This window comes from Leptonotus elevatus, chromosome 4 (assembly GCF_054856555.1).
Source record: "Leptonotus elevatus isolate MCC_2025b chromosome 4, RoL_Lele_1.0, whole genome shotgun sequence".
Lineage (NCBI taxonomy): Eukaryota > Metazoa > Chordata > Actinopteri > Syngnathiformes > Syngnathidae > Leptonotus > Leptonotus elevatus.
Window position 1 is genome coordinate 9,732,954 of NC_141242.1, and position 22,468 is coordinate 9,755,421.

The 22,468-nt window shown below is 40.1% G+C and overlaps 1 protein-coding gene across 11 annotated transcripts in view; it reads left to right on the forward strand.

Annotated features, from left to right (window-relative positions):
* The first annotated feature begins 1,379 nt into the window (after positions 1-1,379).
* LOC147175440 (uncharacterized) overlaps positions 1,380-22,468 on the forward strand; it is a 169,245-nt gene continuing 148,156 nt past the window's right edge. For 9 of the 11 annotated variants that reach the window (XM_086073907.1, XM_086073908.1, XM_086073901.1 and 6 more), the window contains exons 1-3: positions 1,380-1,687; positions 2,403-2,455; positions 7,963-8,059. In XM_086073907.1, the coding sequence (XP_085930033.1) occupies positions 1,660-1,687; positions 2,403-2,455; positions 7,963-8,059 (178 nt within the window). In that variant the 5' untranslated portion in view covers positions 1,380-1,659. Of the gene's footprint in view, positions 1,688-2,402; positions 2,456-7,946; positions 8,060-22,468 lie in introns of all 11 variants that reach the window. The other 2 variants (XM_086073906.1, XR_015094606.1) reach the window with 2 other exon arrangements.

A 22,468-nucleotide genomic window follows, 5' to 3' on the forward strand; every position in this document is an offset into this window, starting at 1 on the left:
ATATTTTTGTTGAGTGTTATACTGTCAGACAGAATTAAATTCATTCCACGTACAGAAGTTATTACGTACACTCTGAGCATTACATATGGTCTGCCTTGCTCAAGGGAAGCAAGCTGGCACATCTCCACCAACTCCCAAAGCTAATTGCTTTCCATGTCACCCCAATTATGATTGCTACACATTGTGGCCAGCTTGTCTAAAAGGTAGAATACTAATCACGGTTCATTTAGACCGAGGGGCTATTGGGAATCTCATCCTCATCCTTAGGGGCCTGATAAGAATGGCCCATCCCCATGAGTCTAAAATAAATACGTGCGGTAGTGAAAGTTGCATGCAATTTGTTCAGTGCGCCGTGCTAAACACAGCCTTTCCTCTTTTTAAATGGATACATCTGTCGGAGTGGAGTCTTTCATGCCCACCACTCATTACTGGCACAACACAGCGTTCCCCAAGGACGCACCTTTTTACGCATTCACCCACTGAAATCCACTTGCATGTTTTTGAATTTGACGAGCGCCGCCTCCAAACAAATTTGTCTGAAGCAATTAAAAAGTATCACCTCACAAGTCCCTTCTAAATGGTGTGCTTTACATCCGCTTTTTGTCTCGCCGACTGCAAAGCACGTGCGGCGGTGGCGTGTTTTGACCTTGCTTTAAACTGCTCATCAGGCGTGAATTGATTAAACATGATTACTTGTTTTTCACTTTCATATGGATTGTTGTTTTGATGAGTATTCATCCATCCATTAACTTTGTGCTCGCGACAATAATCGTAACGTGAGCATTCCCAGAGTATAAAACAAAATGACAAAGACCACACTAATGTTAGCTACAAAAAAATGTGCCAATTACTTTAATTTCCATTTTCAGTTTTTTCACATGACATATTCATTTAAATATCAGTAACATTTAGGAGATAAAAAAATACTTTGTACTAACATTACCCCGGGGCCCCTCAATATACGTTACCATGACACTAGTGTAGCCTGTTTTTGTGCTTAAAATTCAAAATGTGCCATTTTCTATCACTAACGTACTGACTCAGTCGTCAGTGGTGAATCCTGTGCGACGTGTGGCATACTATATTTGTCCTACATGTTATTCCAAATCTGCAAAACAAAAAAACAAAAAAAATAGGAATAAACCATAGGGGGTGCAAATCAAAACAAAGTGCGCATTCACAGTCAATACCATTCTGACATGACATGTCAAGGAAGCTGAAACATAAAACTCTAAACCTAACTTCAAAATAAATCTGCCAGATACAGTAATACATTGTCGGCAATGCGAATAGCCTTAGTTAACTTTTACTTTGAAGTATTCTCACGTCGAGATGTAATGGCTGGCTGACTTCCCTTTTAGACGTTTCTTTGAGTGATATTGTAGTTGCGACCAACATCAACACAACGCAATCCCGAACTCATGTCCAATCGCAAATTTAGGACGCTAAACCGACAATTAATTATGCCGTCAGGCGTCATTGTATGAAAAGTCAGAAGTCTCCGACGTAAGTGGCTAGCGGCTAGCGGCTAGCGGCTAGCGGCTAGCGGCTAGCGGCTAGCGGCTAGCGGCTAGCGGCTAGCGGCTAGCGGCTAGCGGCTAGCGGCTAGCGGCTAGCGGCTAGCGGCTAGCGGCTAGCGGCTAGCGGCTAGCATGACCAATGTGCATGAGTGTCTGGCTGCCGGCTGGTAAGTAAGTTTGACAGCTGGTACCTGACCTATTTTAATTATTTTTCAATATTCTGGACCAAGGCTACATTGTAATTCACTCTTCATGTTTAAATGAAGGGATTGTGCCTTAAATTGCATGTTGAGATATTTTCATAAAAAAACGACAAACAACATAAATAGAACTTCATTTATTTTATAAAACACTTTTGCCCATTAAAAACAGAAAAACATTCAACACCAAATGTCAAATTTAGTTGTTTAGATTATAGGAACACAACTTTAAGCCATTAATACCTTGTTATTGTACTCATGAACCATGTAAAAATATGAATGTTTCTGCCACATATTGCACTTAAAAGTTGTATTCCTGAATCTTAAACGGCTATATAAGACATTTCGAATTGATGGTTTGTTTGTTTCCCCCTTTAATTTAATGGAATAAGCGCTTTACAAAATGAATGAAGACAAAGTACTATTTTTATATATTTTTTGCTGATCCCAAAAAACTATCTGATCCGTGACTCAAATCCCTGATCCATTCTGAACCGACTGACTGACTTTTGTGATCCGTTGCACCACTAGTAAAAAGAAATGTAGGGAGAGCATAAAGTGATTTAATAGATTGTTATCAGCGTATATTGGCTGAAAAGAGACACAAAATATTGATAATTTGTCATGCTTGTACTTTGAATTTGTGTTGATGTCCACAAATGTTTGTCTCCATTCTCCACAGATAATGGAAGACATAGTAGCCCCAACTTTTGGAGTAGGACATTCAACAAACTGGTAAGTAGAGCTCAGCAAAGTCTCTCATACGATATACCTATTATATAAAATAAAAGCAATTGACACAATATTTTGGATTTTATTGACATTACCGTAAATAAGAGCTCCTGTGAGAAAAAGCCATTGTATGTTGTATAGCCTACTAATGACAAGAACGGATGTTAGTACAAACGTTTTACAGTAAAAGAGGCAATCATTTGCGGTGCAAAGAGTTGGTGGCGTGTTCATATAGTGTTTCTGTGACAGACGCAGTGCCGCAGACACACTGCCATGCTCAATTAAACACGGGTCAACATAATACTAGTTGAAACCCAAAGTGTTGAGAAAGGTCCTGACACATGCAAGTGGACAGAAACGTGAGCCTCTTTGGATCTTGAGCGTTTCACAAGTCGTGAAAAAAAAGCAAAAAAAATAAGGCAGCTGTTGCAGATGAAATCAGTTAGTTCCAGACCTCATTGAAAAGGTCAGAGTTAACTCAAATGACAATTGCGCGACACCAGGTCTGTGATTCAACATATGCCTGCACTTAACGTAATTACATTTTGATGGGTTGGTGCGGGGGATTTGAGTTCATATTTACTTTTGCAAGTGTCACTTGAGCGCTGCAAAGAACCAAATGTCTTTGTTTCAAACGGGGAGAACAAGTTGGAAATGACGCGGGTCACGGGGGTGGAAGCTCAGATGCTAGCAATTCGCTTGTGGCGTCTTCGTCCTCACCTTGCTCTTGATTTTAGGGGGGAATTACCCGTTTCCTTCTGAAAATATTTTCCAAGTTTGTTGAGTGTTGTTGGTTCAGCTGTTTGTGGTTAACTATTTTCCATCTCCTCTAATAAAAAGTCTCGTGCCCGTCATTGCCTTTGACACGACCCGATTTAAAAGAGTAGGTTGGTTTTTATTTTAAGAGCAGTCATAATTAAGCCTGTATCCCACTGAGGGGCGAACATTTGCAAAGGTAGCTAATATTGTTTTCTCGTCAAGGTTGCAAACGTTCACCAGACGTTTGCCAAGAGTTTTAACAGGTGTTCTTGTCGCAACAACATTTTGAGCACGTTCAACATTTCATTGCGACAGGCAACTGCTACTGGTGAACGTTTACGACCTTGAATGAACCCTGACAAGAAATCAACATTCACTACCTTCACAACAATTCAAATTCGCCCCACAATGGGGTACAGGCTTAACTCTGACTGTGCAAAAATAAAAATACAAAATTAAAAAGGGCTGCCAAAATTATTATTTTTTTAAAAATAAATAACTCCATTAACTAAGTTTTATTTCCTTTCTGTGGAGTCACCGGTGCAATGAGCAAACATAGGTAGTTTTACTTACAGTTTTACTTGCTTGATGCTTGTTGAAGAAATCTTAAGTAATTTGCCTAAATGTAATCAATTTAAGTAATTTTGAGTAAATACGCTACTAGGAGTGTAGTATCCATGGGCAGAACTGAATCTGTAAACTGGTCGTTTTGAGAATTGTTTCAATGAGAAGAAAATATGAAAGATGAACCAGTTTTAATCGTTTTGTTCAACAGTTGTATTTTACAGAAACAGAATCGTATTCAAGGATCAAAGAAAGCTATAACAGCCTTTGAATCAAAATGTACTTTAAATTTGATAATTTTGCATTAATTCAATATTTTACCCAAGTAAATGTCTATTACAAGCTTCGTAGAAAATAGTAAAAATTGAAGTAGAAGTAGTGTGATTAATTGCGATTTATTATGGGAAATTTTGCAATTAATTAGTCAAAAAATGTTAATGTATTAAAATTAACTTAAAAGAGGATAACATTTCATATTTGGTGGCAGAACCTTTACTTGCAATAACTTCAAAGACCCAACCCACCAACTCAACTCAACCAACCCAATGACTTCACCAGACTGTTGCATTGTTCATTTGAAATGCTTTACTGCAGCCTCTTTCAGTTGCTGTTTGTTTCTGGGAGTTTCAGGATGTTAAATAAAGGCTCTGTTGGGTTAAGGTCTGGTGATTGACTTTGTAGATGAGATGATTAGATTTAGCGTCCGAAATGTCAGTCTCTCGTAGCCATCACTTCAACACAATGGACATTATTGCCAGTTTTGGCCCAACTCAGCACAGCGCCTGTTTGTTTATCTGACAAATTTTCATTCGTCCCTATCATGATGCCACATGACAACTTGGATGTGACTTCAGACCTTTTAGACATGCTATAATGCGCTCCACTGCCATTCTTTTGTCTCGGCACCGCACGTTCTCATTAGAGAAACGAGCGGTGACAACGGGCCTGTGGGAGTCTTGACATATGCACCAATCACCTCCAGCTGTCAGGCAATTGCACCTCGTCGGGAAAAGGGCCTGATGAAATAAACGCTGGCTGCTGACTCCTCCAATTTCACAGCGCTCCTCATTGTCACCCCGAGTGGCTCTCTCCAGATTGAGATATTTGCAAACTGTCATTGCCCATGAATATCTGTCAGCTCGCTGTGTGCTCGTATGGCTCTAATGCCGCAAGACTTGCGCCGCAACAGCTCAAGTCAGCATTGTTGCAGAAAAACGGCTGTAAGAGTCATGAGACCACTGCTGTCACTCACGTCCACTGACTCCTTATCTGACACGCTCCAATCTATGAACTCCATTAGTGCTAGCAAATCCCTCGCCCTGTCTTTGGGGATAAAACGGGCTTTGGCGCAGTTCCACACCAAGATTAAAAGTTGTCATGTCTCGTGCGGCCACGCAGGTAAGAATAAGTCTTCCAGGCTTTTTAGGATCATATCTGGCAGCTCATTACTTCCCAGGCATCGATATTAGATATGAAATTCTCGTCCTTATCTCTTTTTCTATTTTGTCTAGATTACAATGTCACGCAAACTTAAATAAAACACTAGGCATGGCTAAATTAAATGATGATATAATTCCTTTAGCGTCCCGTCGTCTTATCGGGCCATTAGTTTTTGCCTCCACTCGTACATTGACTAATGTGAAGGGCAAAGCTTGAATTACATTAGGCTGCTTGGGTTTTATTACTTCATGACGTAACACATTACATGGATGGGTGTCTGATTTGCGATTATGTGCCTGGAAAAAAAACGTCACATTACTTATGTATGTACTGTTTATCCACACTGTGTAACACATAGATGTGAATGTGGTTGCCGCATGAACCCATACACTCTTAAAACTGCTGAGTCAAAAATAACCCAAATTTGGTCAAAAAATGGACCAACCCACTGCTTGGGTCAATTTGGCCCAAATTTGGGTTGTTTTGATACAAAACAAGTTGGGTCAATTTAACCCAACTTAGGGTTGAAATAACACAATTTAAGTGAAAAATTTGACTGACCTGCTACTTGGGTTGATTTGTCCCAAATTTGGGTTCTTTTTTTGTTTTGATACAAAACAAAATTGGGTTAATTTGATACAACTTGCCAAATTAACCCAAGTAGCGGATCAGTCCATTTTTTTACCAAAATTTGGTTATTTTTGACCCAGCAGTTTTAAGGGTAGGCTATACAGTAAGTACACATAACATGAGGCTAATTTAATGTACAACAGACACACTTATGAGCCCTAAAACACATGCACGTGGGAAAAGGCTTTTCTTAGGGCCTCATTAGCAATCTGAGTAGGAATAGCAAAATGTTAATGAGTGGTTAAGAAAAAAAACGGTAGAACTAAGTTGTAAAAAAGGCGTGTTTGCAGCCAATAAAACGGGTGTTTTCAGGCCCATAGCTCACTGTTACAACCGGAAATGCAGACAGGCTGTTAGGCGGCAACGCGGGGCATTCATGTGCGTAATTGTTACCACTGCTGGCCCACTTTTAATAGCCATACGTTCCACCGAGCGCACAATAGGCTGTGCCAGATAATATCATAACCTCATATTTACTGCGGAGGCGTTTAAGATTTCCTAGATAGCATTTGTAACACTAGAGCGGCAAATTTGTTAATGTCATTAAAAGATGTTACCAGTAACTGAAGCTGAGAGAATACAACTCCCCCTCCCACAAGACCTTGGCCTGTGGAAATAATTTATAATGTAACAGCTATAAAACATGTACAAGTTATCAGGTTCAAGACCTGTCGCGGTACCCTGGGGCTCCGGTTACACACTGTGCACTGCCCTGCTGAAATGGATTTTCCACTGTCTGCATGTGAGAAGTCAGCCGTCTCGCAACAGAAACTGGAGGAAAATTCAACAAAAAACATGAAAGCATAACAATTTAGAGTTTCATCAGCATTATGTGGCACAAGCATCATATGTTAATTGGAAGACTAAAGTTTAGGAGTGCATCGATTGTTATTACCTTATTTAAAGGGACAACAGCTATATGGAAAAGTTGATTAAACATTTTTTGCAGATGATTTTACTCTTTAAAATATTCATGCAAAACATTCAGCAAAAGTAGTTTGCATATCAGCCTGACATTCACGATACGATTTCCAGTGTCTGTAAAATCATCTGTGTAAGTTTTCTCCGAGTACTCTTGCTTCCTCCCACTTCAAAACAACAATTTTCATGTTCAAAGGAGACTCTAAATTACCCATAAAAGTGAATGTGAATGGTTGCTTGTCTATATGTGCCCTAAGATTGATTGGTGACCAGTCCAGGGTGTAACCTACTGAGTCTCCTGCTCATTGTCAGCTGGGATCGTTTCCAGTTATCATAAGCCTGATAGTCATTTGTGAGCTGCTCTATAACTGAAAAATGTGCAGCTAACCGATGTGATCAGTATTGGTCGATTTCACTCATGGATGATCGGTATTGAAATGAGCAGCATAAGACTGTAATCGGAGCACCCTGAAAAAAACAAAAAAAACCTTGAAGATAAAATATATACGCGTTCGATACCACTTTTTTTCCAGATTGATACGAGTACAAGTACTGAACTTTTGATCCATAAAATTTCCTCCCCAAAAAGAATGGCAGATCATTTTAAAGAAAGTATTGTATATCGCAATACCCGTATAGAATTTTTCCTTAAAATTGCATGCACTTAATGACAATATTCAGTTTTTCTAATTTGTAATTCCTGATCATAAAACAGCCACCAGAAGGACAACGTGAATATATCGGCAAACGGACACATAAAAATACAACCTCCATGGGGGTTGCGTCAGGATTTTCACTGCACTTCTGAGCACACGCTAATGATCATTTCAGTGCCACAGTCAAATCGAGGCGTAAGTGTGACAAAAGAAATGTCTTAAAGCCTCATGAATTAATTGCTTATGTACAGTATCACCCTGATGTTCGTCATAATACCCATTTAGTCTGTCTTAAGGTGACACAAATGCGTGCGACAAATTAGCAATGGAAAACAGGACGTAATGGGCCTGGCGGGAGAGCAGAGAAATGGACGGTCATTGAAGCTGCCATAATGTTTAGTATCTCCTTTATTGTATTCACTGCGGTAATGTGATATGTCACACTGTTGCTAATACACTTCTGCGTGCTGTCATCGGGCTGTAATGCTTATCAGGCCCGCGTTGATGATTTGCCCTCTTGTCAGGGCCAATTATGCTCAGATGTGTCACGGAGGCTGGCGGCTCGGCTGCTATTACTGCAAACGGAGGTATGACGTGAGGCTGCCACCAAGTGCCTGGCCTCTCCACCCAAATGCAGGTTAGCAAATGCTGAACTCAATCTCCTATGCTGAAGGTCAATGTTGGGCTACAACCTATTTGCGGGCTAAGGTATGCATGGAGTGTCCAGTGACTACCTATTTTATGCGATTGCTTAAATTTCACTATTGTAAACGTCAATGTTTGTATTGGCTCTTACGGCACACATGGGGATATACATATAAATATACAATAGTCTATCATATAGTAGCTTGCACTGCACTCGGTATGCATTCCCTATAAACATCCTACTTGAATCTGACCTTGGAAATCTCATACCATGACTGTAATGATATTTGACAGAATGAAATGTTTAACTTAACTATCCCGTTTTAGACGACAGCCACGCTTGTCTGCATGTTTGCCCTTGGCTTTGATTTGTCTGTCACTTGAGAATATCAACATACTGTACATCCGCTGAGATGCAAGCATAGGGGAGGAACAGCTACTTCACCCTAAAGACCATTCCTTTGCCAACAATTCCAAACATCAGGTATAGAACGCAAGCTGTCAAGTCTACCTCGGTGCATCAAAAGGTGCTGAAATGCCATCAGACCGTGACAATCAGTTCCTGGACGAGGACTTTGTAGTGTTTTCCTTCAAGCCGTGTTTGCTTCTGAAACAAGACAGTTTCCCAAAATAAAACTCCTCTTTGTGACCTTCCCTTTCCTCCGAGTACCGCAAATCCTTATTCTCTGCCAACAAGGACTCATTACTCCTTGTTTTAAAGGGAGCTTTCTGGTCTAGGAGGCCTCATTACAGCTGGAAAAGACACCCATGGGACATGCAAGAAAAAAACAGCAAAGACCCCCCTTGAGTAATAAGCCTGCAAAACTTCTGCAAAAGAACTTGCCGAGTGTAAAGCGAGCGGCCCCCCTGCTGTTCCATAGGAGAGGTGTCTTTGAGGTGTGGAGATTGTATGGCTCAGTAGTCAGAACTTCCAATGCGCACAAACTGATTAGCACTGCTCAGAGGTTTAGCGCAGCAAAGCAGAGACTTTGACACCTTTGCAGTCAAACCCTGAGAATATTTAACCAAATGACAACGCTAATGCGTCTTGACTGTCACTGCCAATTAAGAATCCACTCTTTAAATCAAAAATAACTCCCCAGTGAATGCAGTCTTATATCCCTGATAGCAAATAACTTGGCCTCCGAATCCACAACAATGGCTCCAAGACTTTACAAGTCGATTTATTTTTAGTTGGCCTCGATTGTATGACCTCAAAACACAGCTGCTCCCTTTCTTTGGACAAAAAAAAAATGCAGAATGAAATAATAAACTTTGGACTTGAAGTTTACTTTAGAGGAAACATGAAGGGATTCAAAACTCAAAATTGAATTTTCCCACATAGTCTCACAGACGGTTTTGTTTCGGTATTGCTCCCGGCTGCGATTCCCACGTGAAAGGCATCAGTGAGCGGCCTCGCCGTGTCACTCCCTGCTAAGGACAGGGAGAAAGTCTGCTACTTCAGTGTCACGACCCCGCGCCGCAGGCGATCGTATCCACCCACGACCGACTCCATAGTGTCAGTTACATGGCCTGGATTTAATCACCATACACACTAGCCAACACTTTACAGTGCTCCAGGCAGTAAATATGTTCACGGAGTGTGAGAAGGGAAGTTTTTGCAGTTCTTGCTCCAAATAGGAGCATTACACATACACATATGTACAAACAGTAGTTTGTGGTAGCTAAACTTCATTCAGCTCTGTTGGAAAATAAGCAATGGTGAAATTGACCCACAGTTTTACAGTTGACATTGCTTTTCGGGGGTCTGATCAGTTATAAATGTCGGCAGAGGTCGGCATTCCCAATACAGCGGCAGATGGTGTCTCCATAAGATTTAGTAACTCGTGTCATCTGATTCTCTCCTAAGGGACTTCCTCGGCCCATTTATAGCATCAACTTCAATCTCCTCTGTAACAACAGAAAGGTGGCCGTAAAACCACACTGCTCATGAAAATGCTTTTGACCTGCTATGTCTAATGCCATTTTTATGTTTCTCAACTCTTCCTAGACTTTAATCATTTGGTGTAAATGCTTTATACCTCCTGTGTGTAAATGTTAATGGTAGATTTTATTATGCAGAGTATCGCCTCGGCAGCATTACAGGGGGTCCTCGGTTTACGACAGAGATCCGTTCCTAGGGCGGTGACATAGACCCAAGTCTTCAAAACGTGCTGTAATACATCACTACCCACACTCACAGAATAGTGAAGTCAGTGTATATTTGTGTGAATGCTGAAGGCCTTCACACATATGTTTTTCTTATTTTTTAATCCTGCCACTTTTTTGGCATACATCTAGTTCCATATAATTCATCAGATTCACACTATTCTAATTTCAACATATTCCAAAATATCACGCCATGGGGGCTACTATTTTTCTCATTCCAAATATTCAGTTTTTCTGAAATTCACAATTTTTCAACAAAAATTCAACATTAATTCCCAATGGTGCATTTAACATTACAGGGTTACATCATTCCCATTTGGAATTTAAATCATTCAGTGCATTCAATTCACCTTGGAAATTCCAACATGACAAAATTTCGCACATATGAAAAATCTCAAATTTTTCATGCTAAAAAATAATCTCATATTCTACATTATTCACTCCTCCTTAAATATTATTGATTAATTCAAACCATTCCAACTTCACCATGTTCAAGCCGTCTCACTCATTATTCTCATTCACAAAATTTTCTAACACCCCCCAAAAGTACATATTATCCTCCATTTTCCACATATATTTACAGATTCAAATCACTCCAACATAAGCAGCAGGTCATTGTCATTCCATGTTATTCAATATCATTCTCCATCATTCAGAATCACTCCACAGCATTTTACTTGCTTCAATTATTTTTTCCCCCCATTTAGCCTTTTCAGCCTTTTCACACAATTTCTCCAGAAATTGCAAATGTCTAGTTCTGTTTAAGAGAAAAACCACACATTTCTTGACCATGAATATAAATATATGTATAAAATATATATTATAAGATACACCTTGTTAAGTATAACGGTGACTGACTGAGTTATTCTTACGCCACTAGGTAAACTAGCACATCTTGCAGTGCTATCCTTGATTGGTTTGTGTAACTCAAATATTTGGTCAGCCATTTTGGGTCCTCGCCCCAAGTTTGGCTGAGCTAACCCTCTTTCACTCTCTGTCATTCTGTACTGCAACCCATTGGCTCTGCATGGGGGGAGAGAATGCATGCGAGCCAAATCCATTCACACTTCAACAGGTTGCATTGAGTCATAGGGGACTGTTTATTGATGGGCCTTTAAATGTTGTAGTGATTTTAATTGATCACCCTTGGAGCTTTGCAGGCTGTGAGGGTGCAGGGAAAGCTTGGAGGGTAGAGGAACTTAAGAGCCATTAGGCACAAGTGCGTGCACAATCGTTGACGTGAACAGATTATTGTGGCTGGTCAAGCCTCAAAGAACACTGATCGCTGTGATTATCGTTGCACCAGGAGCCCCCCCGAGTGCACTGACACTGCCAAAACATTGAAGAGACGTGCAGGATTAAGTGCAACTGGAGAGGGTTTCCTCTCGTTGCCGTCGATCAATGGGCCGCTGCCTACCGGTGTAAGTGGCTTTTTGTTGGCTCAGGTTCTTCTTCATTGGCCCAAACTTATTAACCCCTGAGCTAGGATAGCTACTTTATGCCAAGAACGCTACTGAACATGAATGAATCAACCAGAGGTTCGTTTGGACTACTTAGTTTGTCCTTGAATCTTAATTAGTTTGTTTGGACAATTCTATACTTTCAACTTTGTGGGAGACATTTGGGTAAGGTCCTTACCTGTCCTAGGATTGATTTATTAAGGCACGGTTGTGTTAATTTGGTGTTCTTTCGTTCTTTAAAGGAGATACTGTATGCACTTTTATTTGAAAAGAAAAAAAATTATGTTGGTTTTGATTTTTATGCTGATTAAACCTAAACTTAGCATGTTGATTAATTTTTTTTTCTAGGTGACCCAAAATATCACACCTTCCTAAGATTTGCCTAGAAAAAAATGCAAACAGAATATTTAATGAGTATTCCTTCGCTCCTCCGCGCTGTCACAGAAATGCATGTATGGTGATCAACACATACTGCTCTTACTATACCAATGATTGAACAAGATAACTCATGGGGCCTTTCATTGGTATTTATTTATAAAATAACAATTGCTGTTTTCTTTCTGAGTTTTTGTTTATCTTCTTCACGAGTAAAAAACACTTGAGTGACAGAACATTGGCAAATGGCAAAGTTGGGAGCGCTTTCAAGTAGTGTAGGCAAAACTGACACTGACTGATTTAGCAAATGTCAAGCAGTTATCTTGAGCAACAAGAGCAACAATCACAATCGGGAAAGCTCACTTTCAAGTAGCTGTTGAAAGGGAGATATTTATTTTTTATTTAAAAAAGGTTGTTTCATCTACTTTTCTGCCCGTTATGCTCCAGTCCATTATTGTGAAGATTTCCGCACTTGTGTTTTTATAATGATAGCTATAACCTTGATATTCCAGATTCCTTGAATCACACATGATGAGGAAAAAAATATCTGTGAAAACTTTGTACGCCGCTGAGAAGAAATGTGCACAACAACACGGTCGGCTTATCTAAGCTGTCACAGAGTTTTCAGAGAACAGTGATGCTGACAATTGATTCATGTGCAAATGTTCCCGCTCTCCGGATGGCAGTCACAGTATATAAGACTCCGCTTTCCCTCGGCAGGAATGACAGGATGCAGCGAGTCAAGACAACAAAGCTGTCACAAACAGCTGTCTGCGCTGACAATTATCAGATTTATTTATTGACAGTGATCAGGCAGAACCACTTCATGGGAAGCGATGACAGGGACATCCTCTCCCACCAGACGGGATGGACATGTATGGTAATGCTCCGCACACTGAATAGATGTTGTCAATCATTTCACTTTTTTTTTTCAAATATACGGCAGGAATCGTTATTAAATAAGCACTTGTGCATTACTTTTCACCATCCCTTTGGAGCTGAGGGCTCCCAGTCGGTTCGGTTGAACTAGGTCACTCAGGACTAGCACTGTAAATTCAATGAAAAATAGCATCGGTAATGAAGATCTACAGTGTTAAGCACATAATGATCAAAAGGCTACGGCCATTATAGTCAGGCCTCACCTCCATGTCATTTTGGTTCTCTTGAGGACAACCTATACGAGCATCTCAAGACAGTCGCCTACCTTCAGTGGCTTATGTACTTGTGGTGCCCTGTGGTTCATTAGATGATCTCACGAGCAGAAGCAACCCGATGAAAGGTGAAGTAATAACACTTGTAACGCGACTTGGTTGTACGAGAGCAGCAAGTGCATGTGACTTGGCAGCGGGGGACGTGCAGTAATCCCAGTGCCCTGATAAGCACTCGCCCCCATCCAGAGGCAGTGGCCCTTTATGTCTTACGGTCTCTCTTCTGTGCCCCACTGCTACCCATTACACGAAGAGGATGCAGCGTTTGTTCACCGCTGTAAGAGTCAGACCTATCTGAAGAAGTTCATTTGTATTAGAGGAGGCACACAGCATGCTCTGGCCTTCAACCCTGATGGGGCAGATGTATGCGGATGGCCACCAGCTGATTTGGGTAACAAGGTTTTGCAATGAGAAAGCATTTGGCTAAAGGTGGCCTTTAATTGGCACCGAATAAGGAGTAATTCGTAGATAGTTGGGTTTTGGAGGAGTTTGTCCTGCTTTTGGGCTTTGTGTCATGACCCTCCTGCCAGTAAATCCATCCACTTAGTGTCAAACATGGCCATCTCTCTGGATGGGTAAATCTGCAGATCAAACAGACCCTTGCTAAATGACTCATTTGTCAACTACCTAACATAAATTCATTAAATGATACCCTGACTGTAATGACATGTTTGCTGCTTATGATTTATTTGATTGTTACTAAGCTCTGTAGCGTTCCTGAAGGGACAATCACAACTCTTGAATGCGTCTGGTGGAGAACATGGCGTGGGCGAGGCGACGCTCACGATCGCATGTTGTTTCTTTAGGGAACTCTACGAGGTTACCTCCCTTTCTTTATATCTGTTTCGCATAGCTCAGCAGAGCCAGCCGCCATTTTACATCAGTCCACCCTGAATGTGTTGCAACGTAAACGTACAAATAAAGTTTCTACAAAATGTATTAAACTGGAAATGATTTTTGAAAAATTTATCTCATAGTTATGTTAGTAACAACCAAATAAATCATATAGAGCAAACTTGTCATTACAGTCAGGGTTAATTTTTTTAACTAAAGAAAATAGTCAAATTATATTACAATGTAGGTTATGATAAGTGAGATGGAACAATGACAGAAAATGTGCTATTTAATTATGAGAATCAAATAGTAAACACCCGGCGTTGTTGACATAGATGTTCCTCTTCTGTCATAAATAATCATTACCTGAAAAGAAACAACCTTCAAGTGATATTTAAAAAGCTCTTATTTTTTTCATCCTGCCAAGAAATGGAATTGCCAGAGCAAATTTATGGAGCGAGGACAGGATTGGATCGGATGCCACTTAGCCCTGTCATAGCGCCATCATGGGGATCCATCGCTAATATTCTCAGCTGAGGAAGCTGTCACACAAATCCGCTCGTTCCTTGCTTGGACCATGAACAAATTTGGTCTTCAGTCACAAGGCAAATCAATCTTGAATGAGAAGATTGACGTACGGTGCGACAAGATGGGCATTTCCGCTTGATTATTCGTATATAATACTAAAGAGCCGTCAATAAATACACTAGAACTCGTTGAAAAGGTTAATATTTTGAAAGACATTTACAATTAATATGTTCTAACTTCAAACTAGAATATCAAATTGCTCTTTTCCAGTCTCCACTAAAGACAATTTTGCGATGACAAGCAAACAAATCATATACTTACCTCACACTAAGGTGACTTTTATCTACTTGCTCGGATGGATTTATAAACAAATCATTGTGAGATTATGCCACGATGGCTCATTTTCTCATCTAGTCCCAGGTGCTGCTATTTTAATCATTACCTAATTGTCGGACTGCTCTATCGACAGCACGGAGGCCTCGCGCTTGCATTCTGCTGACACTGGCAGGCCCTTTTAAGATCTGGGTTAACCTTTCGATGTCCATTGACGGTCCCCAGGCTGATGATGATTGATCGGAGTGGCCCTCGCTGTTAGATAATACCTAATCAGCGTTCGGAGTAATTTGTGTAAATGAGACCTCATTATTGATGGGAGGCAACTTTAGAAGCTTTGGTGCGCGTTGGATCTAAACTAGGATTGGATCAGCAATAAAACTTTGCTCTGTACCGTCTGCGGTGTCTGCTGCAAGACATTGAGGGCAGGTGAACTAGTGGGAGAAGATGAGCATACTGAATGGACTCCATTGTTGTCACTCCGGTTACATTATCCCTATCAGGATAGAAAAAAAAATTGAGTTATTGACAATTTATATTATGGTAGAGATTAGTAAAACTAACAATTGACACAACACATAAGATTCCTGGCAGAAGTACCCTGATCAGCCTAACTAACAGATTGGTAAAATGACTTTGAAATGATATACAGAAGAGCTTAGACTTGCGCCCAAAATCTCCACTCGCCATTCGTGTTACCATGAGTATTCAAATACATTCGCATCATAGGCTTTTCCCAAGACAAAACAAAATAATTGTCCCTGTCCAACAGATTAAATAAAAAAAAAAAGATTAAAATGGTAAATAGAGCTTTAAGCCGCACTATCACTTATTTGCAAATTTACTAAGCCAAAAGTAAAACAACAGCAAGAATCTATTGAACTAAGACAGCGAGCAGGTGTTGGGTAGCCACCAGCAAACTGCCACTGTTTTAACTCCTGTTAAATGTCAAAAAATTGTAACTGGCTTACTTAGACCTCGTTCCACATTGTGTCTAGAGGTGCAGGTCGGTTATTGCACTTATTGGTGTTGTACAAACAACAACAAAAAATCCTCCACACCAGCGGTCTCAGCGACATAAACTAACTAGCTAAGGAGACAATCTCTCTGGGGCGATGCCTTTCACTTTTTTGTCATGCGATGGCAAGAGAGGCTTACTTAAAGCTGCACAAAAATATATTTGGAATAGCCATTTTATGTGACCATTTATGACATAACATCTTCTAACTAGGCAATGTGCAATTTCTGGAGAAATTGCATGTGAATTCTGAGAGCTGGCTGCTAACATTTGAATACACGTGGAATGCTTTATTACAACAATAATCTTATATGACATAAAAAATAAAAGGATTCAAAGCTGCTGAATGCAGAAAAATAAATTCAGAATCACTACTGCCACCTGTGGCCAATTTTTTTTACTGCACACGCCCTTCTACACATACACAAAGTCACATCCGCAGACAGAGGGCGGTAAATTCAAACCAGAATTCAGTCTGAATACTATTGGCGAAAAAGGCTTGCAGAAGTTTAAAAAATGTTTCAGTCATAAATGGTAAAAAAAAAAAGAAAGGCTGTTATAAAAATATTTTGGGGCAAATCGTTACATAGCGCAGCTTTAAACCAGAGGTTTGATACACTGCCGAGATGGGCTACATGCAGAACAGTTGATTTAAAGCTCATTAGCTGGCTAACTCTTCACATACACTCACTTCCGGGTTAATTATAATATAATATGATATATTATTAATATGAAATATACAATCGTAGTTCACTATTCACACTTTTTTTCCACTCTTCATGACAGCCATTGGATCCTATTCCCTGTGAATAGAGGGGTATTACTGGAGTTAGGCTACTGCATTTTCTGCATGCGTCATTGACATTTTGAGAATGGAGGCTCATTTTGAAAGGATGTGACTCCAGTAGGTGGAGCTCTGCCCTGCCAGTCATAATGCAAGCCCGGTGATCTGACATGAAGTCACCAGGCCGTGATGATGATTGATCATGTTTTCTTCATTACCCTAAACCCAATCAGGACCGGTGGTAATTTGAGTAATGACTGCTCATTATTGGCAATTCCGGATTTTAAGGGCTTCTTTAATGCACCTCTCTAAAGGAACCTTTGGGACAGGATTAAAGGATCGATGCTGTTCCTCACTTTGCATACACATGGGATACACAGTGATTCTATTTGAGGGTGAAGTTCAAATAAATGGCCTCAGTTGTACTCATTGGCCACATCAGAAACATTGGCACAATTTAATGAGCACAATTAAACCGTTTTTTTTTTTTAAATAAATAAATTAAGGACATGAATACACGAATGACTACAACCATAGCTCAGCTTTGTTGACAGTTAGCAGTACAATAGCAGCAGTTTAAACAGAATCTGAAGGATTAGCTGTTTCTTTAAAGGTTCTCTGAACTTAACTATATTAATTACTTGCTGTGAAATAAGAGACCTAACACAGCACAGTGCTGATTACGACTATCTCTGATTGGATCAATAGTTTATGTATTACATGTACCAGGAGACAGGATAATCTAATTGAAGTGAAATTAAGGTAGATTGAGGTTAAAAAAAAAAGCAAAATATATTTTTTTTAAACATGAGTTTCTATTTCAGAGTTCTTAATGAGCGACTTGTTAAGCTTACAGCTCTTCAATTAAACTGCTAATTGCGGCAGATGCATGATTTTTTAAATAGAATGTATTCAATTTGAGATTTGTGTATAAAATGTTGACTCGAGTTAAACGAATCATTTCAATATTTAAAAAATATATTTTTTTATCCGCAAGACTGACAGTTAATTTCATATGCTGAGTGTGTGTGTGTGAGTGTGTGCGAATACAGTCCCTTCCCAAATTATTGGAATGGCATGGTCAGTTCTTTTGTTTGTGTTGTACAGTATACTGAAGACATTTGGGTTGATGAATGAGACATCCATCCATCCATTCATCATATGAACCGAAAACTCAAAATTCCAGCTTTTTTTTCTCCATAGTACTTTCATCTGGATGTGTTAAACAACTCAGGAGAGAAGCTTTGAAGCTTTTCGTTTTTCCAAGTGTCAGACAGTTGCAGTCTTCATTTGAAAAGCTTTTCCAGGCTTTTACTTCAGCCTCTTTCAGTTTTTAGTTGTTTCTGAAGAAATATTATCTGATAAGTGAGATGGTTACGGCAATGCTTGGTAATTTGTTGCATTTGGTTATACAGTAGAGAAAAAATACATGTGACGATTTAAAATGTGTGATCAAAGCTTTTTGAAGTTCTTACAGTGGAGAATTAACCTTGCTTTTTTAAGGTTAATTTTCAGCGCCACAACTATAATTATAAGCTCTGGAACACACTTTGTGTTACTAATAATCTATTGATGCTGGCCATAAAGATACCGCAACAGATGAATAATCGAACAGGCTAGTTATTAAAGCAGGCATTTGAAATAGGACTATTTAATTAAAATGACAGCGCTGATTACACAGTGAAATGACACTGAGCTTTGATAGAGTTTTGAACATCACCACAGTTCATATTTGAAGCAAATTAAAAATATATATTCACATTTCAAAAAGTGAATACCAGGCTTGGTGTGAAATGCACTTGTTTCCGAAGGTAGCCTTGAATTGTACTGTATATTCTAACATGAGGCTACAGGAACACAGGCAACCTTTGTAATGAAAACTACGAACAAAACTGTCACTGCAAAGAGCATTTCCAGTTTCAATGTATGCCAACAATAAATCACAGCTTCCAAAATAGGACATAGTGGTACGTACCTTCAAAAGCATTAATGAGCCTCTCAGCTGCTGAGAGACGCAGATGCTGGCCTGGACAGGACCCGGAGAATTGTATAGAAAGGTCATGCCACAACTTTCCACGGGCTGATCAGAATCAATAGAATATTTGTAGAAGGAATATCAGCAGTCCTCCAGGAATTTGTGACAGATAGGGTGATTCATCATTCGAACACTTTATTACTCCTTTGACTCTGGAGGTCACATCACACTCCACACACCATGTTTAATAGAGATGGCAAATTGAATATCACATACTGATCCAAATGATCACAAGCAGTAATGCTAATTTTAAAATTCAATCTATTGCGTCTGTGTGTGTAGTAGTAGATCTCTACTTTGATGCGCCCACAATAACCTTACAGTGCCACACTTGTGAAATGTACTGTACAAAAGAATGCTGCGGGACACATGAAAAAGGATCAGCAGCAGTGAAGTCAACAACAACTCTTGTTTGTAGCCTTGACATTGTTGATCCTGTGAGGCACTAATGCCCCCGAATTAGAGCAGATGAATGGGCCACTCTGTCGGTCATGACAAGGGAAAGGAGGGGGAGGGGGGGTGTTCTCTTGCCATCTTGTCTCTTCCTTTTCATCTTGTTCCCTTTGGTGAATCCCCGGTCCAAATGTTGTCCCCTTTCTTCCCGTCTCCATTTCTGGCCATCAAAAGCGAGGTGAACATGTGTCCAAATTCGGCGGCCCCAGGTACAATATACAGTGTTATTAGAGGCCAGACTGGGGGTTTGATAGAAACACACACACCTATGCACTCAGTCTAACATAACATAATAATGGCAGAGAAGTAGGCAGAAATGTACAGCACACACAGAAGTAAATGGACGGTCACACACCCAACAAGCGCACCTGTCGGAGAGACACATACAGGCCTATTTGATGTTCTACCTGTTTGAAGCCAAATTCTTGTTATCACTGCCATATAGTGTGCTCCATTTTCAAGGTTTTGAGGAGAGTCCATGGCTTTCATCTGAGAGATCGACTCTATATAGAAGCCAACAGTCTTAAGAAGCAGTGGCCTGTCTGACGTTTAACATTTCAAACCCGTTTGGTTTATGTTAATATGTATGCTACCGCTCAAGTGAAGACCACATGCTGGCCAATGACATAGAAAAAAAACCCTGTCATGTTATGATTCACAGATTTTTAGGTTACTAAGGCTGTTAGTTCTTTGCTGTCTTCTTTTAACAAAATATTGGGAAATATATGGCAGGAACTTAGAAAAAGTTGCACTTGCGTTGTGGGAGTGCATGTGCTTTTTCTTGGAATTCAGTTTATGTTCTTTTTACTGAAATTAAAATGAGCAACTCTCTGTCCACCTCCTGGGCTGGTGTTTTGCGCAATGTGAATTTTACTAAGCGGGGGAGTTTATTCATTTAGGCTAACATATTTTTATGACAGAGCCAGCTTGCAAACATATTCAATAGCACGTCAACAGTCCGTTTGATTGCTTACTATTTTTCTTTATTTGAAACAAATCCAATGTCTTTGCTTCACTTGTATTTGTACAGTAGAGATTGGATGGTCATTGTCCTATGGTGGTGTTTTGTGTTAAGGTTTTAGTGGTCCAGAAAGGTTGGTCTAAACTCATCTGTGGTTTTCCACTGGTGTGGTTTTGTATGCTGAAGCATTATTTGCATAGTTGCTGACATTTAATTCTGCCATTAGTAAAGCAGTGATGCTCGTAGCTGGCCTTCGTGTAGCTAATGTGAGTTGAGGCTGGTTCAATGTACCGTATTTTACAATTTTATTTTTGCAACAATCCGCAGTACTAATCAGAATATCATTTTTTTTATGTTCCCAAAATGTTCCTGGATTCAGACCAAGCTTTCAAAAACCTTTGCTGATAGCTCAGCCTTTGTGTTTGAAAAAAAGAAAAGAAAATGGGCTTTTGAATCAAGGCATCTTGAAAATCATTACACAAATGTCTTATGCCAACATTTGACTAGTTAGTTTTTAAATATGCTTTTGGGTAAAAAAAGGAAAAAGTGATAATCATAACAGCAAAGAAGAATGGTGGGGAGGTTGAGAGAGTACTTAGCTTTATTGTTCTAAAAATGTTCACTTCCCTTTTGAACACATATTTGATTAACTATTTGGCAGGATTTCAAGCAATTTCATCCTCCATTTTCACAAGTGGAGTTGGTTGACACTCGAGCAGAACTCACTGCGGGCTTCCCTGGAGAATCCCTCATTCATCCAGCATTCCCATCACCCCATTAGGCTGACCATCAGCCAACATAACTGCTTCCTGTTTCTCCAAGACACCTCTTGTCTAATTCAGTTGCTTGATAATGTTCCTCCAGAAGGAGGTAGTGGATTCTTGCCATCTACAAATTCTCACACTTTTACCCAACTGAAGCCAATATGTGGAAAATGGCAGTGCATCCCTTCCTGCATTTGATCCCCTCCTCAAAGCACAAGTAGGTACTGGATGGAGATTTTAAGCTGTGGCATGTGCTGTAATTGACGTGAGTGCGCCAATATGCAGTCTAAGTAAAAAAAAAAAGAAAAAGTAAAGGGTCAACTTGTGAAATTGGATTCCAGAGATGCTATCATTTCTACGGACTCCGAAAGCTTAAGTGAGTGCGTCTTGGATTGTAAACCTTGCAAGCAATCAAAAATATTACTTTTTCAATTTATAGCAATGACTAATGAATCGAGTGAAAAGCAGAACATGGTCAAGGACAGACTGCTAAAAAAAAAGGACAAAACATTAGGTGGTTTGTGCATTTAATGTATTATTTTAGTACCATGTTGATTCATTGATGGACTCTTCCCTTCAGTAGTAACCTCGTTCTGTATATTTATGCAGAGTTGGCTGCATGAATATTTAATTAGCCTGTGTGACAACTATTTTTGATTATCCTACGGTAGCAAAATACTATTAGTTAAGTAGAAAACATATATTCATTTACTTTTAATTATGTATTTTTTAGAATGTGTAAGTGTTCATGTGTATTTTGACTAGCTGTAATCTGTGACATCACATCGCGCAGCTGCAATTCACAATACGAAGTGCCGCAAAACTTTTTTCGGTTCTCCGGAAAAAGTTGGCATACCCTGCACACTGTATGAGAGGTCAGTCGGTTTCGGCCGCATCGCTTGGTATGCGACAGCCTTTTGACTCGTGTACACATGCTCAACACTGGCAAATATGTGAAATATGGCAATAACGGTGAAATTGGACTATGCGTGTTATACATGTAGAGCATAAATGATGTCAGATCGTGCAAGCTCATCGCCGCCGTTGAACAGCTAGTCAATGGAGAGGGCAGCAGAAAGCAATGGAGCGAAGTAATGTGTAATCTTACTACTCAATGGGCTGTGCCCAGCAACGGGCCTCTGAATGCTGGAGGTGTCAGGGAGATAAATAGCAGAGTGTCCCCCTCGAAAAACATGATTAATACCCCGCCTGGTGACGCTGCTGAAGATGAAGTGGGAGCAGCTGGCTCAGGAAGCATAGGCACGCAGGGAGAGGTGGGAGGGGCGGTCGGGAGCGAGCGCACTAGAGCAGAGAGGGCAAAGAGTAGGACATACTGGCAGCTAGGGGATAGGAAGGCAAGGCAAGGGCAATGCAGGCCACCATAGGCATAGGAACTCTCATCTCCCCTCATCTGGCCTTGTACACTGCTTCATTTGTTTTGCCTTTCTTTTGTCATAGTTTAGTACTGTATGTGTGTAC